The sequence below is a fragment of the Ambystoma mexicanum genome, chromosome 6q (assembly GCF_040938575.1).
Source record: "Ambystoma mexicanum isolate Mex_15411 chromosome 6q, UKY_AmexF1_1, whole genome shotgun sequence".
Classification (NCBI taxonomy): domain Eukaryota; kingdom Metazoa; phylum Chordata; class Amphibia; order Caudata; family Ambystomatidae; genus Ambystoma; species Ambystoma mexicanum.
Window position 1 is genome coordinate 1,579,258,857 of NC_090937.1, and position 21,267 is coordinate 1,579,280,123.

The following is a 21,267-nucleotide window of genomic DNA, read 5'->3' on the forward strand; positions in this document are numbered from 1 at the left end:
ACAATTTTTTGTTTTAGGGGGATGAAGCAGTATAAGGACCAACAATGTAGGGTTTGAAAAGAACAAACTGCTTGATAACCCTTTTCCTAGTCTACCTTAAAGAGTGGTCAGTGAGAAAAGACAAAAGGATAGATTATCTAGTTCATCTATCCAAATAGTTGTGCCAAACAAGTAATCATTATAAAAAACACATTTTAATCAACGAACAATTCATTAGAGAATGATATGATTTATGCTTTCCCCCAACATCACAAACATTCAGAGATAATTAAAACGTCAATTTAAAGAAAAAACAGACCAACAATTGTTGCATTCTTGTGCCCAAAAATGTGGATTGTGTTAGTAAGTGACATTCATCATTTATCACCATGACATCAAAATTGTTACCACATGCTATTGTGGCAGGGGAATACTGTCAATGTACAGCAAAAGCTAAAAGTTCATTTAGGAGAAAAAGACAACGTTGCTGTGGGATGTCTACATATGTTTCGGTTGAACAGATGTCGTCAACACCTTCCCTGGTGTTCCGCTGTTTGCTTTATAGCCCTCTTCAGGACGGTACGTTGTTTTAATGGATTGACAAAAAAATCAAGGTAAATTCCCAAAGTGTCAGAATATAGTTGGAAACTAAAAGTGTAAAAAGAGAAGAAATTCGTAGACAAGGTAAACCCCTTGTTGAGTGTTTGATTACGAACTGGTTAGAAAACAACATAGGCTGTCGCCGCATGTCCTCAATGTTTCAAATGCTTAAACCTGCATGACCCGGGCAGACATTTTTTTGCTCTAAAAAATACAATTAGAATTTTGTTTCTAAACAGAGGCAAAGCACAGACAAGACGATTTTGTCTGCACCCTGAACTGTTGCATGGGGTGACCATCCAGCTCCGTAACGGCACGACAAAAATTAACAGACCGTTAAGACACACGCAGGTCAGTTCGTGACCCCCCCTTTTTTTAATTTCAATCTGTGAAAGTATATTCAACTTTTTGCAAAGGATATATCGTAATACATGATACAAACCCTTTTTTCACAATAGGTTTCGCGCACACAATTGAAGAAGTGCCTAGTAGGATTTAATCTGAATATAAAATCAGAACACGATTTAAAGTGCAATCTGCAATCACCACAAAGGAAGCAATTTCCTGTTTTTAACTACGACGCTCCAGTCTAACCATATTAAGATCAAAAAGGTCAGTAGAAAGCATGTCTGTAGAAAATAAAAACTTCTACAAAGTATGAAAATTGCCAAAAAGTTTTTAAAACCCTAGAAATGATTGACTAAAACAGGTCTATGAATTTCTTCTCTTTTTTACTCTTTTAGTTTCCAACTATATTCTGACACTTTGGGGATTTACCTTGAATTTTTTGTCAATCCATTAAAACAACGTACCGTCCTGAAGAGGGCTATAAAGCAAACAGCGGAACACCAGGGAAGGTGTTGACGACATCTGTTCAACCTAAACATATGTAGACATCCCACAGACACCACAGCAACGTTGTCTTTTTCTCCTAAATTAACTTTTAGCTTTTGCTGTACATTGACAGTATTCCCCTGCCACAATAGCATGTGGTAACAATTTTGATGTCATGGTGATAAATGGTGAATGTCACTTACTAACACAATCCAAATTTTTGGGCACAAGAATGTAACAATTGTTGGTCTGTTTTTTCTTTAAATTGACGTTTTAATTATCTCTGAATGTTTGTGATGTTGCGGGAAAGCATAAATCATATAATTTTCTAATGAATTGTTTGTTGATTAAAATGTGTTTTTTATAATGATTACTTGTTTGGCACAACTATTTGGATAGATGAACTAGATAATCTATCCTTTTGTCTTTTCTCACTGACCACTCTTTACGGTAGACTAGGAAAGGGGTAATCAATCAGTTTGTTCTGGAGAGGTGGGCCATCTAAAAGCTGAGACCAGAAGTTAAGACTTTGGCTTTATCAAAGTGAGTCTGTTGATATTGCATGGATAGGTTTTTATGCTCTGCATGTTTGATGCTGATGCTGCTCCTTAACGAGTGCTACGGGCTGGCGACACATCGAAAGAGGCATTCTGCCTCAAAGTGACCAGGGGCTGGCGCCGCCCATGGAGCCAGGTCGAGTCAACGAAGCCCAACATTTCAGGAAGGAGCTAGAGCCCGATCTGCTCAATGGTGTTGCACCACTGCATGGCATTCTTTTTGTTTGGGTTATTAGGTGTGCCACCAGTAGGCCAAAACTATTGCTTTAGCGTACAGACAGCGGTGGAAATAGACTTTTTTTTAATGGGGCTTCCCTCCTACCGCAGTGAAAGAGGCCAGGCCCAGCGACGGGAGGATCAGGAGGGTGTAGGGCAGGTATTTTAGTCACATGTCCAAATAAGAGAAAGAGTGGGCACTACTTATTAATTGATAAGGTAGTCTGTACTTAGTAAGATATTTAGTCCTGTCGCCAGATTCCTCCCCGTTGCTTAGGGAGGTGGAAAATACTAATGTAATGTTGACTGGTTAGTTATCACCAGTCTGCTGGAAGGACTAGTGTGGGTATCCCACTAAATTTCTTTTTAAAGAGTATTTAATTTCTTCAATAATTCTTGAGGAAGTGTTGATAATTCCGATGAATTTATGGTAAAAATATTTTTATTCACTGGCCACAAGGGGGAGCACGGGCGATGTCGTGCCCCGTCTGAGCTCGCTCATCAGAGGTCCTGCAAGAGGTCTGAGCCCCCACTTCTAGGACCCCCCCGCAGCTGAGACTTGAGACGAAGCTTTGGGAAGGTGCCCCCCGCCACTGGCAAAAAACCTGGAGCGAATCGGTGGAGTTTTCGCCTCATACCGACCGACTAAAGTTCTCCCCCGTTTCCACATTGAAACGACACAAACTCGCGGAGCCCAGCATAGGCCCCGCCTAGCAGGAGCCCTGCGGAGGCCTTGCTCCCGAATACAGGCAACTTCAAGTGACTAAGTGGCAGCGGCACAACGCGCATACTGCGCCCTCCCCCCTGCACAGTTTCGAGCGGCGGTCCGCCAGAGAAAGGCGCGGACATTGGAGCACCGACGGTGCGCGGAGGTGCGATCCCGGTCTGCGGGGAGGCCCCGTCTGCGCGCGGCCCGTGTGCTGTAGCGGTAAGCGGACCCACAAAACTGCAGCGAGGCGGCTCGCACCCCCGGCGAATGAGCCACGGATGGTTCCTCGGACTTGGGAGCCCGAAAGACGGGGTAGCAACGCAGAGCCGCGGACCCCCATGAGAGCTGAGACGGAAAAGGACAATCACCCCGGCCTACAGTAACGGGTCATTCCGGAGTGCAAAGCGCGGCATCTTGCGTCGCAGACTGCAGGCCCACGGACAAGGCCGCTAAGAGACATCCACGGGAGAAAATTGAAAAAGCAACCCTGAACCACGGGACTCCTCTACATAGGGGTTCGCCCAGTTACTGTGTCAAATGGCAAACCTTGGGGCGTGTGCCCTCATCGATTACATTGGACGTCTTGCTTCAGCCAAACCACGTCGGAAGGTAGACCCCTCACACGCTTGGGGTGGACCTCACAGCGAGGAGTCTCTCCTACTCCTGATAACCAGGCGTCCCACTCATTACGCACACAGTAGCTGAGGTAAGGACCTACAAACCCCGCACCCAGCACTATTGTGACCCTGCCTAACGGATTACAGGCCTACTTTAGACCTATGTACTTAAAACAGAAATTGGCCAAATTTCAGTACAATCAGGTCTCTGAAGCACCGCCCCTGCGCGAACCCTCCACCATGGCCTCCAAAAACCCAGAGGCTGCTCTGACCAGGGGTGACATCGCTGACCTCCTTTCGGAAATGAAAGGGATGAGAGCAGACATAGGCAATAAGATCGACAAGATCACAAGCAGAATTGACAAGATGGAGGAAAGAATTGAGGAGGTTGAGCATAACCAGACCTCCTCAGGCATCCTTGAAATGCAGGTCGACCACCGCCTTATGGAAATTGAGGGCAGAGAGGAGGAACTCCGGCTAAAAGTCGATGATTTAGAAAATAGAGAGCGTCGGAACAACATACGTGTCTTTGGTGTTCCTGAGGTGGACAGAGAATCAGAAACACACCTCAAAAAAACCCTACATGACATTCTGAAACTCCTGTTTGAAGACGATGGAATAGATGCACCCAAAATTGACAGGATCCACAGAGCCGGAGGTAAACCGGGTAGCCCGAGGTCCATTCTGGCCCGGTTCCACAATTATGCAGACAGAGCCCGGATTCTAGATAAAGCCAGGTGTAAGAGGATTCAATTCCGCACTACAGCCAAGTCAACGCCTAGTCTAGAATACTGAATGAAAACCCTTATTGATATATCTTTATGTCCAGTTCATGCGTTCTGGATGACTACCCCTATATAACACCCCTCTCTCAGAATCCCCCTGACCCCACTGAGCCAAGAAGTAGTTCTGTTTTGCAAGTTAAAAGGTTCATTTGAGAAGTAAAGCAATATATATCTATCACACTTTTTAATAATTAATAATTGAATATCACACTTAATCTGATATGATAAAGATTAACAACGGAGAATCTGGCACTAGCACACTTGTGAATAGGAACAGAAGAAGGTGGTAGAGAATGCTTTATATAAGTTCAGATGGATGTAATGTTGAATGAAAATGCAATACAGAAAATACTCAATATGATTTCAACAAAACAATGTAATCACTTTTCTCTGGCAATCCCCTTCTCCCTTTATGCAATGCAGGGAAATGGAAGGGAAGCACACAGTTCTCAGAAATGCAATCAAATGTAATTCAGTTCACCCCAGCAAGCTTAGACTACAGAAGTCGGAAACACAGGCCCAAATGCTTTTAAATGTGCTGGAAATGAAGAAAAAAATATGCTAAAATGCTTTTAATTCCCTCTAGAGTTTCAGGGTGAGTGGTATCTAGTTAATATTAGTCCAGGCTCACTTTAGCAAGGATCTAGGGTGTAACTAGCAGGTTAAACGAATTTTTGGCAACTGAAAGGCAAGCCGCAGCAGATTTTTACACGTGGAGAAATTTGCAAATCGCGGCAAAATTCGCGAGTGCGTTTTTCACGATTGCGGCAAAACTATAGGGGGTAGGAATGCGGTTCTAGGTTCCTAGAAAAGCCACGATTCTCAGCTTTCAGGGGAAAATTACTGCAAGTCTCTAGCACAAACGGTCACGGAGATATGAGCGATTAAATAAAGGTCGTTTTTCAGATTTGAAATTTTAAAGTTCAAAAAAGACAAGTGCAGCTTGCAACTAGAAAATGACAGGTGACAGCTTTACAAATGACAGGTGACAGTTAGGAGACAGTTCTACTTAGATTAAAATAGATTGAATTATATTATTTTAACTAAGAGATTGGTTCTGCAGTTTTCTAGGTACTCACACTATATTCTTGAGTTAAATGGGCCTCGCCACGGATCTGGTCAGGTTTTAGACTGGACTCTGGTCTCTGCACTTCACAGTGATCTGGGTCAGCTCTCTCTGGTTCTGCTAACAGTGGTCTGGATCAGCTCTGCTCTGCTGGTCTGGTCTAGGTTTCTGGTTCTGGATATTTGATAGTTTTGAAGTCTCTCTGTCTGCTCTCTGAAAGTTGAGGGAGGTAAAGTATGGATTTTCCGGCAGAGCTTCCAGCTGCAAATGGATTTGAAGGTCCCTATCTGTCCTGTCTGTCTGCTTTTATGTGTTTTCAAAATGGGTGTGTGTGCAGCATCACTAGACCCTACCCCTCTCCACTTATCATTGGCCAAGCTTTCATTTCTCCCCTGATTGGGGGAGCTAGGTTGTGTCAGAGTGATGTCATTTTACAGCCTGCAGAAAGTCCACTCCTCCTGTCAACTTACACACAAATCTAGATTTGAACCAAATACATATTTGCAGAGGTACATATTGTTTTAAAATTACACGCACCCCTCACATATCACAGGAGGTATACCCTGTTCAAACTCTGCTCTTCCTGGGAGCTTGCATTCAGAAATGGCAATATTTTGCACTTTTTAACTGGTTTGCAATACCGGACATTACCCCACATTTACACACATGTGCGCAAGGAGTATGGACATTAGTTGATGAAGTGTCAGATTTTTCACATGCACACATTTTGAGTAATATCCTCTTTTCCGCTAAAACTCCCCTGAACATACCACCGGTTCTAAAAACCTCTTAAAATGTGGGCAGAAAAATCACAAGAATTATGGTATCATTTATAAAATGTTCACATGTCCGCTCTATGAGTTATTCATCTTTTTAGAGTTATGTTCTGGCCCCAAAGGGGTGTGGTTTTCCCCCAGCACAAGGTTGAATTTCTGGTTTTTCCAGTTCTGCCAAGCCAGCTTGCTCTCACAGGCAGTGCTCCTCCCCTTTGCTTCCAGGAGGAAGCTCCATTTACGACTGCCGCCAATGAAACATTTGCCTGAGTCAGGACAGGGCTTTGTTCAGAGCTCCTGTATTCTGTGGGGGCTCCCCTTAATTCAATTATCAGAGAGATGGCATATCCTTAGTGTGGCCAGCAAAAGGCAGATAGGCCTGGGAACACAGCTGTGACTCAAGTTTCATCACCTGTCGGGGGTAGCTGGTGGGCAGAATTCAGTTCCTTAAGCCAGGTTTCAGATAAAATGTCACTTTTTGTTCCCCAGTTTAAGTCAAGACAATTTTTTACATATGCAGCTAGAATACTGATTCTAAGTTCAAAACTATGACATTTAAACAATTGCAACCTATGTGACACTCAAAAGTAGCTCACTCATTTCTTTTAAACATTTAGATTTTTTAGTGTCTTTCAGTCCAAATTTACTTAAACTGCTGAAATCCACAGCTCAGCCAGTCTTGTTATAAACCTTCAAGTCACTTCAGAATATAACTTTACATTGGATCCACCTCTCAGTAAGTCTTTCTTTGGCCTGTTTTGGGTTCATTTATTCAGTTTTCTACAAAAAAGTAAAATCTGGTGGTTTTAAAACGCCGGCTTTCTGATAGTGGTGAGTACTGGTACTGCACCCCTTTTTGGGATTTAAGAAAATGAATTCTCCACAGTTATGGGTTTGGTTTTGGCAATCGGCATTGCCATTCCCAATGGTTTCAGACGACTGTGTGGGTAGTCCAATGGTGGTTTTAGGCAGTGTCCTTCTGTGCCCATAACATCGGCAAAAATGGGTGGCCGCGTATTCTTCATGCACTTCCCTGGGCATTTTCTGGGAAGCTCTGGCATTCATGATGTTTTCATGTCAGTACTGCACAGTTTTGAGGTAGGGCTCGGATGCATGGGTAAATACATCCCACACAGGCTTGCATCGCAGATTTCCCTGGAGGGGTCACGCATCACTATTTTCCAGGACCTGTCCTCCCTTACACTAGCGCTGCGAAGGAAATGCCAACCAATTACCAAGTTTCTCAAGGATAAAGGTGCCAGATATCGGTGGGGCTACCCATTCTCACTAGCATTCGAATGGGACGGCACAAAGATGAAACTCACATCAGAAAGAGACATTTCCAACGCCATTACTGAATTACTAGGCCCCCAAGCAGATGGAACTCCCATCCTGACAAAAAAGAATGCTGAAGAAACTTGGCAAACTAAAGGCCCTCGGAGACGGAGAATGCAGGGTTCCAGGAAATTTAGGAGGATGAACGCCTCATCAGACATGGAACATTGACTCCTCCACTATTCTGAACACCCGCTATGAAGAGGCAACTCGAACGACAAGAAGCGAATCGGGTGACACTTCTACTACGCTGACTCCCAAACTGGACCCAAGTAAGAGGTTGGCGGGCGGTGTCATGCGAATTTAGGTACAGGGTGGGAGCAAGGGGGGGAAACGATTAAGATCTCGACTAAGATCTGGGCGGAGAGGGCCATTTTTGAGACTCTGTTAGACTTTAAGCATAATTCAAAATATATGATTATTTCTTTTGTTAATGTAAAGTTACACAAATACCTTAGTTAATTTTTTATTTTTTTCTTTATTAACAGTTCCTCATGAAGGTCTATCATTGACCGAAATGCATTGAACAGTATAATGTTTGCCAAAGGCCTCAGAAAAATGTAAATGGTTGAATAAAAATATTTTTACCATAAATTCATCGGAATTATCAACACTTTCTCAAGAATTATTGAAGAAATTAAATACTCTTTAAAAAGAAATTTAGTGGGATACCCACACGAGTCCTTCCAGCAGACTGGTGATAACTAACCAGTCAACATTACATAGGTATTTTAGTCACCCCATGAACATTTGCCTCTTCCACTCAGAGGATTTATCGTCCGCAAAGTTCAAAATCTGTATCCCTTCTAAACCTACAAAAGGCACATCAATATTTTCAGTACAGTGCAACATTGACAAGGGATTTCACAGGGCTCCCGCTCAGACTCCTCAAGTGGTCTTTTGGGGGAGTGTCTCACTTTGGAACCTAGCAGCCACGGTTTAAATCCCTGTCCAACATAGTTTTAAGCACAAACACACCAGAGCATTCTAAAAAAAACATATAGTGCACAGATTTCACAGATTGTGGAGCTGCGTTTGCAATCTGGTGAGTAATTATTTGCCAGATCCTGGGTCTGGAAAGATCGGTCCCAATGATAGCATCAAGTACAGATAGAAAGAAATGCAATATGAGGGGGGACTTGTAGATGTTGTTTAGTTATTATGGCAATTCATACCCAGTTCCTGCCCCTCCCCACCCAAAACACCTCCTCACTGGAACTCTTTGAGCTGGCTTTAAACACGCCTTGCCATCAAACTTTGCCCTCAATGTGCCTGCAAGTGTTTTCTCAAAGGAGTCTTGAGAGTGCATGACTTCATTGGAGTTGTAAACAAGGAACTGGTGTAATAAAAATGTCTTCATCTGGTCTGCCTTTGGCCAGTCGATTTAAAAACACCCTGCATGTCTTTCGCTGAAGTCGTGTTAAAAACAAGCATTGGCAAAGCCAACAGGTACTCAAACCATTTTGCACCAGCACTATTAATGGTCAGCTAATACCAATACAGAAGTGCCTTTCCCATGCCTACACGAATGCCCAAACTGTTAGCATTGCCAATGATCTTTTTGCTTTACCCTTGATGCACAGGACTATGCATCAAGGTTAAAGCAAGCATACTACTTGGCTAAATTGGCCCACATTGAATGTAGGCCAATCTAGCCAGTAATAACACTTAAGGTACACAGTCAGCCTGGATATACGTTCTGTGGCATGACATTTTTACTGGCTTGGAGTCAGTACATGGTAACAATGGCATATATTGATGCAGGCTGCATGGACATACATGAGATCAACCAGCATGAATATATTTTTGTACTAGCATATCTTGCGTGGAAAGGCGGCATGAAATGTATTGAAAAAATGTTCCTGTGCACGGTTTGTGATTTGCAACTATTGGGATTTTCCATGTGCTTCCATACAAAACCAATTGCAAATTGTATGGATTTCACAACAAGGAACCTTTGTTTGGTTTGGGCTCCCTCACTGTGCTCTGTTGATCCTGCCTAATTGGCACAAACTTTTAAGCCTCTTAAGTTCAGAAATGTACCAGCCTCCACTGTACATCATTTGTCACTGCGTATGATGTGTGTTTGAATGCGCACACAGGGGCAGTGTGCTCCTTATTGATATGATATGGCATTTATAACGTGCCTGTACACAAATGTTTCTAGGCGAGGATGGGGAAACAAAAGAGTAGGACAAAACCCAGATTTTACTAGGCATTGTGTCATTCAGATCGCGCAAGAGCAGGGAAGAAGGGAGGGGAGAAGTGCTGAGGGTGGGGTAGAATGCATAAGTGCAGGAACAAAGGAGAAACAAGAGTGCAGCCAACAGGTGGTAGGTGTGGGTACACATAAGTGCAGCCAACGGGTGGAGAATAAGAGCAAGAGCGGGGACTGTAGGGAAGTGCAGGGGAGCCAAGAGGCAGTGCAGGATTGCAACAGGGCAGGCAGGGACCGGGGCTCGAATTCAGAGCTTGACCAGGTGACCAGTGCATGGATCAGGAAGGTGATCAGCAAGGAAGAGAGAAGAGAAAAGGCAGAAGCAAAGTGACCGGTCTTTAGTTGCTTCCGGAACTGGAGATGGTTCTGCTCAAGTTTCAGAGAGACAGGGAAGCTGTTTTCAGAGGGAGGTCCCAGCCGAAGAAAGAGATCTGCCCTCAACTCCTTTCTTGGAAAAGTGACTGACCCTCAGAGAGTTGGAGGTGGCAGAGTGGAGAGCTCATGCCATCCCATATATATTTATGCATATGATACAAAAGTTAGTCCGGCATAAAGCTTTCTTCAGTTGAGAAATCTAAATTTGCTGTAGTTGATTTGGAGTTGTATTAATAAACCATATTTGGGATCCAAACTGAAAGGGAGATTTCTCGTGTCTCCTGTTTGCAGAGGTGCCGCCGCTGGCTGAGTGCAAAATATTGTAAGGGGGCCTCACCATATCTTCTGACAGCCCTGCAGAAAGTACTTACCAGGGGGCCGTGGGATCTGTGGAAGTTGGGAATCCGAAGACAGCTCTAAGAGACAATAGGACTCCATAGGGGTCATAGAAAGTGACGGGGAACCTGTAGAATGGAATGCGGCCATAGCACATAAAAGGAGGTGCATGGGTTAGAAGAATACAAAAGCCAGCAGGGAACGAAATCCCTAGCCACAGTCCCCAAACCGAAACTACCTAGGTTGGCGTGGTAGAGGTGCGGAATACATTTTAATCAGCTAAGCACAGGATGTTCGGCGCTTGTGTCTTACTTTCTCATCCAAAGTATTTTGGAGAGATTTTATCCATGCATTTGGGGGTGAGGCAAAGCGTCTTTAATAATCAAGCAAGCTGTGATTTATAGGGAGTCATTTAAAATTGCCTGTGGGGTGGAATGTTTCAGAACAGCAATATTAGCTATGCATTTACAACAGTGAGGGGTAGCCAGTCCTTGGGTTTTACCTGCGCACACTCCCTCAAGCCCTCAAAGAAAACATTTTTAACTACATAAACTCTGTATAAATGCATCCAACGAACAGAAAAGCAGGAAAATGATGCTTACCCTACGATCTGATTAAAATATTTCCTATAGGCATCCAATGTTTCATGCTGGAATAAAAAAGTGTATTAGGAAAAAGCAAAAAAAGGAAACATGATACTGTTTAGATTACAGACACAGCAACATTAGCACGCCTGACACAGGAGTACCACCAAGACCCCACTCACGGCTGGTGATGGTGCCCGACTATCATGGCCGATATATCATGCACTTTATCCTAGCAGGCATGACCCTGCTTCCCTCCCAGCACCCCAAGCCACAACAAAGGGGACGACCCATGAGACCTGCCTTCACTTTCATACTTCATCAGTGGAACCTGACGTCCTGGCAAAGGGCCCTTACCCTTTGCCAAGACCCCTGACTAGATAGGACACGCCATCCCGCTGGTCCTGGCAGTCCCATCTCTCCATCTCCATGCCCCTCACTCTGCTGTCGGGCCATTGTTGTGCCAACCATGCCATCTCCTGAACCCCCCTCCTGCCCTCCTTCCAGCTGGTTACAGTTGTCCCTCACCCTTCCATGTTCTGCTCCCGCACCCATCAAGCCTTTCTGGTTCCCACCGCTCCATCCCCTACACAGCTGGACCTGGCTGTCCCCAATTGTCCCGCCCACCTTCTAGAAATTCAACTACTCCAGATTGTTTTTTGTTCCATCTTACCTCAATCATGATTGCAATTTATAAAGCACCCCGAAATGGGTTTGCCAACTATGTAATGTATTTTTATGCAAAACAAATACAAACATTAGATAACTTGTCAAATAGGAAGATATGACACAGGAACGTTTATTTTAAGAGGAACATTTCACAAAGTTAGTGGAATTGTTTTACGCAATAGATCTTTCCCATGTCCCGGTTCCATGTGAATATCTTGCATGAAAGAAAAGGCGGTATGGAGCTGATATTTTTTTTCTGACCCCTAAAATACTTTCCCAAATATTCTAGGAAGGGTGTCATTTACGATTCTAAAAATGGTTTGATTTTCGTCATGCTGCAGATGTGGGGAAATGCCTCCCCCTGACGACACTCTCCTTAACTAAATTTTCAATGGATACCCCAGATATACGATGTGTCCATGATCTCTAATGCACAGAAACTATCCACCACTTAAAGGTGAAACTATAATCATCAACACAAGCGAAGAACTGCACTGCGAGTCAGGTTGCACTGTTCTATGGTACACTGAGTCCAGCCTGCTGGCCCTCTGGATGTGGTTCTAGCTCGTGAAGAATGGCTTAAGGGCCTTCGGCATGGACCCCTTAGCAAGGAAGTGAATGAGTGAGAACGCCTGGACATTGCACCTAAGGGTAAGTCAAGCAAAGTCATACCATGTTCGACGGTGGCTGCAGCACAAGGCGGGCTTGTTTTCGGCGCTGTTTCCTGTAGTAGTTCTCAAAGGTTTCTCTCGCGCCCTACATAGAATAAAAGGCACAAATGTTTTAGCAAATACCTCTAGATCTAACAAAACACAGAAAACTCCCAATGTCTGGTTGATGGTGCTAGTGTGTGGTATCCTGATGATCCTTGCACACGGATTGACAACAGTACATTTTATTCAGTAACAAAAGATGGAGCCAACACTAAAATGGAAAGGACCTTTGCAGAAAAACAGCAACTGGAGTGTGTCCATTACACACAATATCATAGAGCTGCATGCTGTACCCTTGACTCACCACCAAGTAGTGCTGAGCACAAAGCTGAAGTCCACCAAGTGCTTGGGTCTCAAGAACAGCAACCACAAAACAGTCAAAACACAAGTACTGTAAGCTCGGAATCAGTATATGAAAGGGGGCTGAAAGTGCAATAAGCTCTGCCTTCATTCCCTGTACGCCACTTGAAGCAGATTTGACACAATATGCTAGAATTCACCTGGATAACATTCACCTCTGCAGAAGAGCAGGCCAGGCTAGAAGCTACACTGACATTTCGGATGGGTATCAGAGATTTGACAGCATCCAGAAAAATATGGTTATAATGACCAGTTAATCATACAAACAATTATCTACAATTTTAAAAATATAATTAGTCGGTATCCTGAGAAACTTTACAACCCAAATGAAGGGTGAATTCTGAGGTAGATTTTTTTTTTTTTTGCTTCAACTGGATTAACTAGAAAAAAAACACAAATTGAAGTTAACAGGGGGTTCAGATGTTAACCAGGCAACAGCTGAACTGAGGCAGTCTCTCAATGTCAGTATGGACTGTTCAACCAGTAATACATCAGTTGTAAGAGTTTAAAGAAGGTGGACACTTTCACACAGCAGTCTATGCTAGTATATTTGAAATCTGTTTCAGTGGCATAGCAATAGTTCCGTAAGTCTTGCTGCATCATCTATAAGGCAGTCACCCAGCTACCTCGCAGAGAAACTTTGTGTAACCCCCAGTTGGGGAATACTAGAAGGGATTCCCGAAATGTAATACAAAAAAGAAGAAAAAAAAAAGAATTGGGTCCCTGACACAAGCCGTGCCGGGGACCTGGAAAAATGAAAAAGGTTAGACTAAGGCACCCTCACATGTGGGTACGTAAGGGTCCCTTTGCTCTAAAAAGAAAAAAAAAACAGTCACCAGCACGAGCAGAGCAGCAGTGACAGTTACAGAAACCCTTTAACAGGGTTGGAGGCACTCCGCTAAGGGCCGGTGAACGCCCAGCTCAGGCCTTTATATTGGCATTCCCCTTACAGTGCTGTTCCCCAGGTATTTAATTACTGGCGCCCCCATAGCAGGGGAGCGCCTAGAATATATTTTAGCCCTCCTGGGGCTTAATTTAACAATAAGGGCCACCTCCCTTACAGGTGACCCACCAGAACTGAATGGGCCACACCTGGCAGACGTGGCCCAGATGAAGTGAGTAATGTGGGGCCCCCCCACACTGCTTCTGAGTGCTGGGTTGCACCTGAAATAACCAGCCCAGCCTACATAAAGATTTAAAGACTTTGGGGCCCCCCACAAACTGTTGCTGCTTCTGCCGCCTGCCACCCACTGCCCGGAGAGCCACCATCAAAGAGCACAGGAAGAAGGAAGGAAGATCAATCGAGCAGCAAGGACCTTGAGTAAGGTCTTCTAAAATAGTTTTTAAATACAGTGCACTGTATAGACCTTAAAAATATAAAATGTCTTTTAAAATATATACAAAGGACTCTTTATATTTCTGCGTTTCATTTTTTTAGTAATGCAGCTGTGTAGGAGAATTTAAGTTGTATATATTGTCTAGTGTTTTGCCCCTTTTTGTAAAAACCTCACAAAACCCTGCTGGTGTACTAGGAAAGTATATAAGCAAGCTTAAAACAACTAAAAGGAACCGTACACCAGCATTCCTTTTTTCCGCGTTTCATTTTATGCTCCAGTTACTCTAACCTTGTGTTTCCTCCTTAGGGGTATTTGGGGACCATGCTTGCCCTACCCTCTTGATCTTCCCTACCCTTACCTTCTGCCTATCAACGTACACCAGAGTGATCTCGATCCCAGGAGAGTGGGGTTTGGAGACAGGTAAGAGGCGGGACAAGTTATAAGTGAAGGGTTAAGTTGAATATTGGGTGCCCGCCTACACCTGTCTCCCTATAAGGTACGTTGAACGAACACCTGGCTACATTTGCATTGCCGGCAGACAGCGCACCACCAGGCCAGGACAGGTGCAGACTTGAAATCTGCTGCAGCAAAAAGTAAAGGAATAGAAACAAGCCTTCTCTGCCTATGCCCCAAGACTATGGAAACTCCTCCACCTCGGCATCAGACTCTCCCTCACACACCTACAAATCAGAAAATAACTCACGACCCATCTCTTCAAGGAGTCTCTCTTCCTCAACATCTAGGGCATCACGTTGCCCCCTGACTCGCTAGATGCTGCCCGCCCCTCCACTCCACTCCCAGCCACTCTTTACAGCCGTACCCACTCCTCTGTATCCTACCCCTGCTGAATATCTGTTACGCTACCTTTGAAAAGCGCTCGGTTGTGCATATGTTTTGTTCTATACCTCTGCAAAGCGCCCCGTTGCTTCTCGAAGCTAGGTCAGCGAGCACAAAATACCATAATAATAACATGCTTCTGTATATCGTCTTCCTCCATTGTATCATACACTTCCTTCTCTACACTGACAGAAGTCATGCCCTCTCCTACTCCTCTTTTCTCTCTAAACTGCTTTGCCTCCCCTCTCCACGACACCTTGGCCATTCCATCTACACCTACTGCAAAGATGTTCAGTTCACTCCTCGCCCACAAGGAACGCACATTTTTCCTTCCACATCCTACTTCCCAGTGAACTCACTCTGAATTAACCAGTGTAGCAGTTCACTTCTTATTGACTATTTGGTCCATGAAAGTACGCCCCTAAACGCTCCCACCAGAAAAAATGCAACCCGCTAGGGATAAAGGCCCAAGAAACTCTTGCAAGTTTAACAAGTTTTATTTCTACAAAATAGGTGTGCCAACAAAGAACTCTGCTGCCAAGGAATGTTCTGAGCAGAAAGGGGCCACATCGTCATTCATAAACAGTCAAAACCCATGCGGCTGGTTGGTGCGACCCTATACATGGTCGGCCTACTCCATAGGGGATGCCAGGGCATTGGCCCGTTCGTTTTCCATCACGTGGGGTCTGCTGGGCTCATCGTCACCAGGAACCCAAGGTCGAATAACCAATTAGATACAATTGCTAACAGTGCTACTCTATCATTATACAGGGCACCTGGCATGAGCATAGGCTCGTACAGTGGGAGTCTCAAGGTCCCTCTGACCGCACTCATTTCACTGATTCCAATCACATCTTCCAGCTTCCACCCTCGCTTTTGAGCTATAAATTATCCATCCCTGTACCTCGTATCACAAATCATGTTAGTATGAAATAAAGGTTGGGTGACCATATTCTTAGATCTTTTGTGGCTGCTTGGTTCATGGTTGGTGTTCTGGGGTCAGCTGGTATCTCAGAATTCAAGGGTCTATAACTCGTGGTTGGCTGGGTGGGGGGTGGAGGGGGTCGCAGGCCTGCTCTGGTATGTTTGTGATAACACGCTCGCCAAGGCGCCTAACGCTGTCTCGAGGTCTTGAGGGGCACTTTCTTTCTTAGATCAAGCATATTGGCAACATTTTTATAACAAAAGAGACCTTCTATGAAAGTTAGCAGCGTGGGCCTCTCTCATCAGTGCTTGGGCCTGTTCAGTTTACCCCCTCAATCTCACGGCCTGTGAGTAACACACTAAATACTACATGGCCGTGCAGGTCTCATGCTTTGACTATGGCTGCTTTATATCTGCAAAAAGGCATCTGTTTATATGCGCACACGATGTCTACATGTCATAATCATGTGGGGACCTTTAAAGCACCACCCTCCCCCTGGTGTATCACAGTTCTTCCAATGGGATTCGCCTCCCCCCTAAAGTGCCTAGGGGGTGGGATGAATTTGCTCCCTTCCCAACACCACCATCTTTCCTTGATAGCCGTCAATGACACATGCCCCCTCCCAACCCACATGACACTTTCAATCTTGTGCAAACTTGCACACCGACTCTGCTACCATTTCTCACTCCCCTTCGCTTATCTAAGAAAGGTAGTGATGCTGGCCTAACAATTAGCAAAGCTAGCCCATCTACCCCAACCTCGGATCTTTCTCCATGCCCCTTTGCAACAACATTGCTATTCTGCTTGCTCCAAAACCTCAATCATCCTACTCGCTCCCTTTCCATTATCTTGACCTCCTTCTCTAATCTCGAGTCATACTTATTGGGGAATTTAATCTACACGACATGACCAGGTCTACAAGCTCCAGCTGCACTCCATCCACTTCTACAATTCTCTGGTACTGTCCATAAGTGGTTAACTCACTTATAGCAACTTACTATATCTCAACATCATATGTAAAAAGCTCTCTCCCTGTCCACTGCTAGCCAACTGCATTGAATTACCATTACCCTACTCACACGCCATGCTCAAATCTTAAAACATGAACCACCCAACAATCCAACTAAATCTGTGCAATTGGTGCACATTGAACTCTCCCTCTATATTTACTACCAACAAATAGTTAGTCTTGCTCTCACTACCAACCTTGACTCAGCCTAGTCCAACTATTATACATACTATGACCTATCGAGGGAATTTGTCACTTCTCCCCAAGGGGGGGCTCTTACTGTGAGGTTAGGGGGGTGAGCCTGCTCCGCAACACCCTCTCTAGCGGTCAAGGCGAGTGGGACCTCACCGGGAGGGACTTCTCCTTGGGGACAATGACTCCCATTCCTGTGAGGAACTCTCTACAGTGGCACACACTATGGCCTACACAAATACCAAAGACTTTTGTATATCAGGACTGTTGTGAAGAAACTCCTAAGAGATACCATTATCGTATTGGAAATACACATACCGCTTTAAATCTAAATATGCAACACATGGAGACGAGTACGTTAAATAATGCAACCTAGAGAGAGATGGAGAGCGGGGACGCATTTGCGGCCTAGAGAGGGACCAGGGCTGCACAAGACAAGCGTGAGGCGGAGTACGCACCAGAGAGGAGAACTGCGAGTTTGAGACTTACTCGAGTGGAGAAGCTGAAACACCAAAGTGACAGCACTACAACGGCACCAGAGAGCAACAGGGCAGGTGCACGGTAGAAGGGGCTGATATGCCAAAGCACTGCTTTAGCCCCGACATGAGAACGCCACAAGGCAGGAGCACGAAATGAGAAACAAACACTAGAGAAAAGCACAAAACCCTGGTAACGCCAAAGCGAACACAATCTGCGGCTTGAGATGAGGTCAATAAGGAACAATGCACCCGAAGATGTCCCCCTCGTAAGAGAAGGTAATGGGGAGAACAGGGATAGCGGTAGACCAAAGAGATTATTACATCATACTGATCACTGGTTCTAGTAGAAATAATGAGATTTATACTTGAACTACGTGAATCTACAATGTTGTAAGAGAGAGAATGAAAAAAGAATCTCCAAGTCCCTGAACTTAAATTATCAGGAAAACAGAAACATATACTGAGAATCTAAAGGTTCAAGTATTAAAACCAGGAATAACAATACCTTGGGAGAAAGGGAAGCCCATACGATATTTGAAATCAGAAGAAGGATGTCAGAAGAAATGGATATCAGTATATATACACCAGAGAGCCAAATACGGCAGTGAGACAAAGCAAGTTGAGTTCTAGTTCCCCCGGCAGAGGAAGGGCACCTGAATAATATTATCCTTCTACGATACGCCGGAAGTGGCAACAAAGAATGCAGATCTTGGGAAAGAAGCCCGAAAAGGGGATATCAAGGAGAAGGGAAAGAATACAGAAAGCAACGGAAGAGTTACATAGATTAACAGAAGAAGTCACAAGAGACTGTCTGAGAATTGCATATCAGTAAACAAGTCTACAGATTGGTATTAAAATACCCTCAAGGTGAAGGGAGTCATTGTCTAGATTTATGTTCGTTTTCCTAGTGGTAGGGTCAGTTAGTATAGTTTTGGACTACAGACTATTTCTGTTGGACTTTCAGGACTGACTGCTGAGTACCTTAGTTAGAAATATAAGTGGAGACCACCCATAGAGATTGGGAAGGCTAGTCATTTCGCTTTATTTAATAAAAATGTGTGAATCATGCCCTCACAAAGTCTGTGTCCTCCTCCTGGCTCGCCACAATACTCATCTCTTGCATAATCTCAAGCTCACAAGCTATCTATTCCATCAAGTCCACATTTCTGCCCCTCAACTCTGCTCAAAGGTGCTGCCGGGTGAGGAGACTTGAGAGCCGACCCTCCTGGGCCTCTCTTTCCGTTTTTCTTTCAGGCCCTGGGCCTTGTCTGCACCCCTCTCCCCTTCCGTGTGCGTTTCCACTTTCCTCCCAGGCCGTGATTGGCCAATTCCAACATCAGCCTGCGAGCCTAGTCACAGCTACAGCTCCTTTTACATTGGGGAGCTGCCAGGTAAGGAGACTTGAGAGCCGACCCTCTTGGGCCTCTCTTTACGTGTTTTTTTTTCTCAGGCCTGCTTAGGGGCCCTGGGCCTTGTCTGCACCCCTCTCCACTTCCGTGTGTGTGTGTTTCCACTTCCCTCCCTTCTCCCAGCCCGCTTACCGCCTGTGATTGGCTGTTCATCAAGGTCATAAGGGACCTCTCTAAGGCAGCTCTCTGCCCGGCAGCCCCTTCGGCTAAGGGCCCAAGGCCAAGGGCGGCTCCTACATTGGTGGCTCCAGAGTGTGTCTGCAGGGGCAGTCAAGGAAGACAGCCGTCAACAGACACCAACACAAACTGAGTGTGGCATGGGTGGGGTGTAGAGCAATTACTCTACTCCGGAAAGCCCCTGCCACTCTACCTTAACTTCCCATAGCATGGACTGCCATAGACAGACATAATGCATACTTAGAGAGACTTGTGACCACTGTAAATGGACTGTAAATGTTGCTGTTCAATACATACTAACTTACCTGCCAATTTTAGCATGTGCCACACTCAGAGGGAACTCTTATCCTTGGGGTGCGTCGCATCTAGACAGGATTGTGGATGTTAGCACGTGCCACACTCAGAGGGAACTCTTATCCTTGGGGTGCGTCGCATCTAGACAGGATTGTGGATGTTAGCAAGTGCTACACTCAGAGGGAGCTCTTAACCCTGGCCTGCCTCGCATCTAGACAGGATTAGGAATGTTAGCATGCGCCACACTTAAAATGAAATGCGAATGATAACAAGTGCCACACATGGATGGATTTGCGATCACTAGCCTGCCTCACTTCTAGAGAGAATATTGAAAATCAGCAGGTACCACACTCAGTACCACACTCAGGTGGAATAAGTGAACGATAGCAAGCATCTCACCTAGACATAATTAGAAGAACAGCAATGCCAACTAACCAATCTACTAACAATTTCACCCCTCTGCATACAGCTCTCAAACTCTAACCAAACACAACCACAAGCCTAAAACTCAGCAATCCGCACAAACTTCACTACACTGCAACAACAAAACAAACCACACACAGATTTGCACAACAGCACACAACAACTATCGAACGTATCCAGCCAACGGACCCACCCGGCTGAGGCTGCCAACAGCACATCATTGCTCTTTTCCAGCTTATTCCCACTAACTGACCCCTCTGAATCTGACTCTGAACTCCTTTATCTCCCTCCTCCTTGCTTTTCTCAATTACAAACCTTCACTCTCGCTTCCTCTCACTGACTTTCAACCCACAAACAAAGTGGAGTTGACACCTATTCTCTAGACTGCCATCCCCTCCTGCTGACCAAGGTATATGGACGATGGTAAAGGCTAGCAAAGCCAGACCACCAGAGTATTAGGTTCAGCACCACGAGCTACCCTCAGATGGACAGGGATGAGATTCCCAGAGTCACCCTACAAGTTTAATTTTATGTACGCATTAATAAAATGTGTAATTTTATTTTAGTTTATCTATAGCTTTACAAGATGCACTTAGTGCGAAATGAATAATAAGTAACAGAATGAAGAGAAAGAGGACGAGAGTTCCAGTGATACAGGGTAGGCAACGAGAAATAATGAAATCATGACTGGGTGCAGGGGGGACTGATAACAATTGAGTCAGAGAATTTAAAGCGTGAGAGGAAAAATAAAAAGAGACAAGAGATGAACGACACAAATGTTCAAGACCATAAAGAGATTTAAATATAATACAAAGGAAGTTCAATTTAAGGTGCGAGTGAAAAGATAAGCATCCAAGAGAAGATAGTGACAGAGAAATAGAGTCACAAGGGGAAAGTAAATATAACAAACGCATGGAAGCATTAAAGATTGACTTTAATGGAGTCAAACCAGACATGGAGACCAAAAAGTAGAGTAGAGCAAAAAAATAGGCGTGACAAAATAAGAGTAAATCACTAACGTTTAGTAGCATTAAACTTAAGAAAAGAACAACCTTTACGAATGCTGAAAAGGTTATGACACCAGGAGCGAGATCTAGTCGAAATATGAAAGGAGAAAGATACATCCGTTTCAAGGTAGAGACTAATATTACGAGTAGAACCAGAGATGGGAAGAAAACAAAATAGTGAATATACCCAATGGTCATCACAGTGCTGGTGATCTGACACTACATTTAATTGAGGATTTTTTTATCCTGTCTCCCAGTTGGGCGCTCAGGTTATTTACGAGGCATAGGCCAGTACTGCTCGATACCCGCGTGGTGAAGCAGAAGTTTATATATTAACCAAGCGGAGTATATGGAATGCAGTCTTCACGTTCGCAAACACCTGCAACTAGGGATCCAGAGATCAAAAATAATCAGCCTGCTATCTTAATTAGCAAAAATATAAAAATAGTATC

The 21,267-nt window shown here is 44.5% G+C and overlaps 1 protein-coding gene across 1 annotated transcript in view; it reads right to left on the reverse strand.

Annotated features, from left to right (window-relative positions):
• Positions 1-21,267, reverse strand: part of EXOC6B (exocyst complex component 6B) — a 2,452,465-nt gene that overhangs the window by 1,438,905 nt on the left and 992,293 nt on the right. The window contains exons 9-10 of the mRNA XM_069632299.1: positions 12,326-12,409; positions 11,003-11,049 (exon numbers count right to left, since the gene is read on the reverse strand). Coding sequence (XP_069488400.1) covers positions 11,003-11,049; positions 12,326-12,409 — 131 coding nt within the window. The remainder of the gene's footprint in view (positions 1-11,002; positions 11,050-12,325; positions 12,410-21,267) is intronic.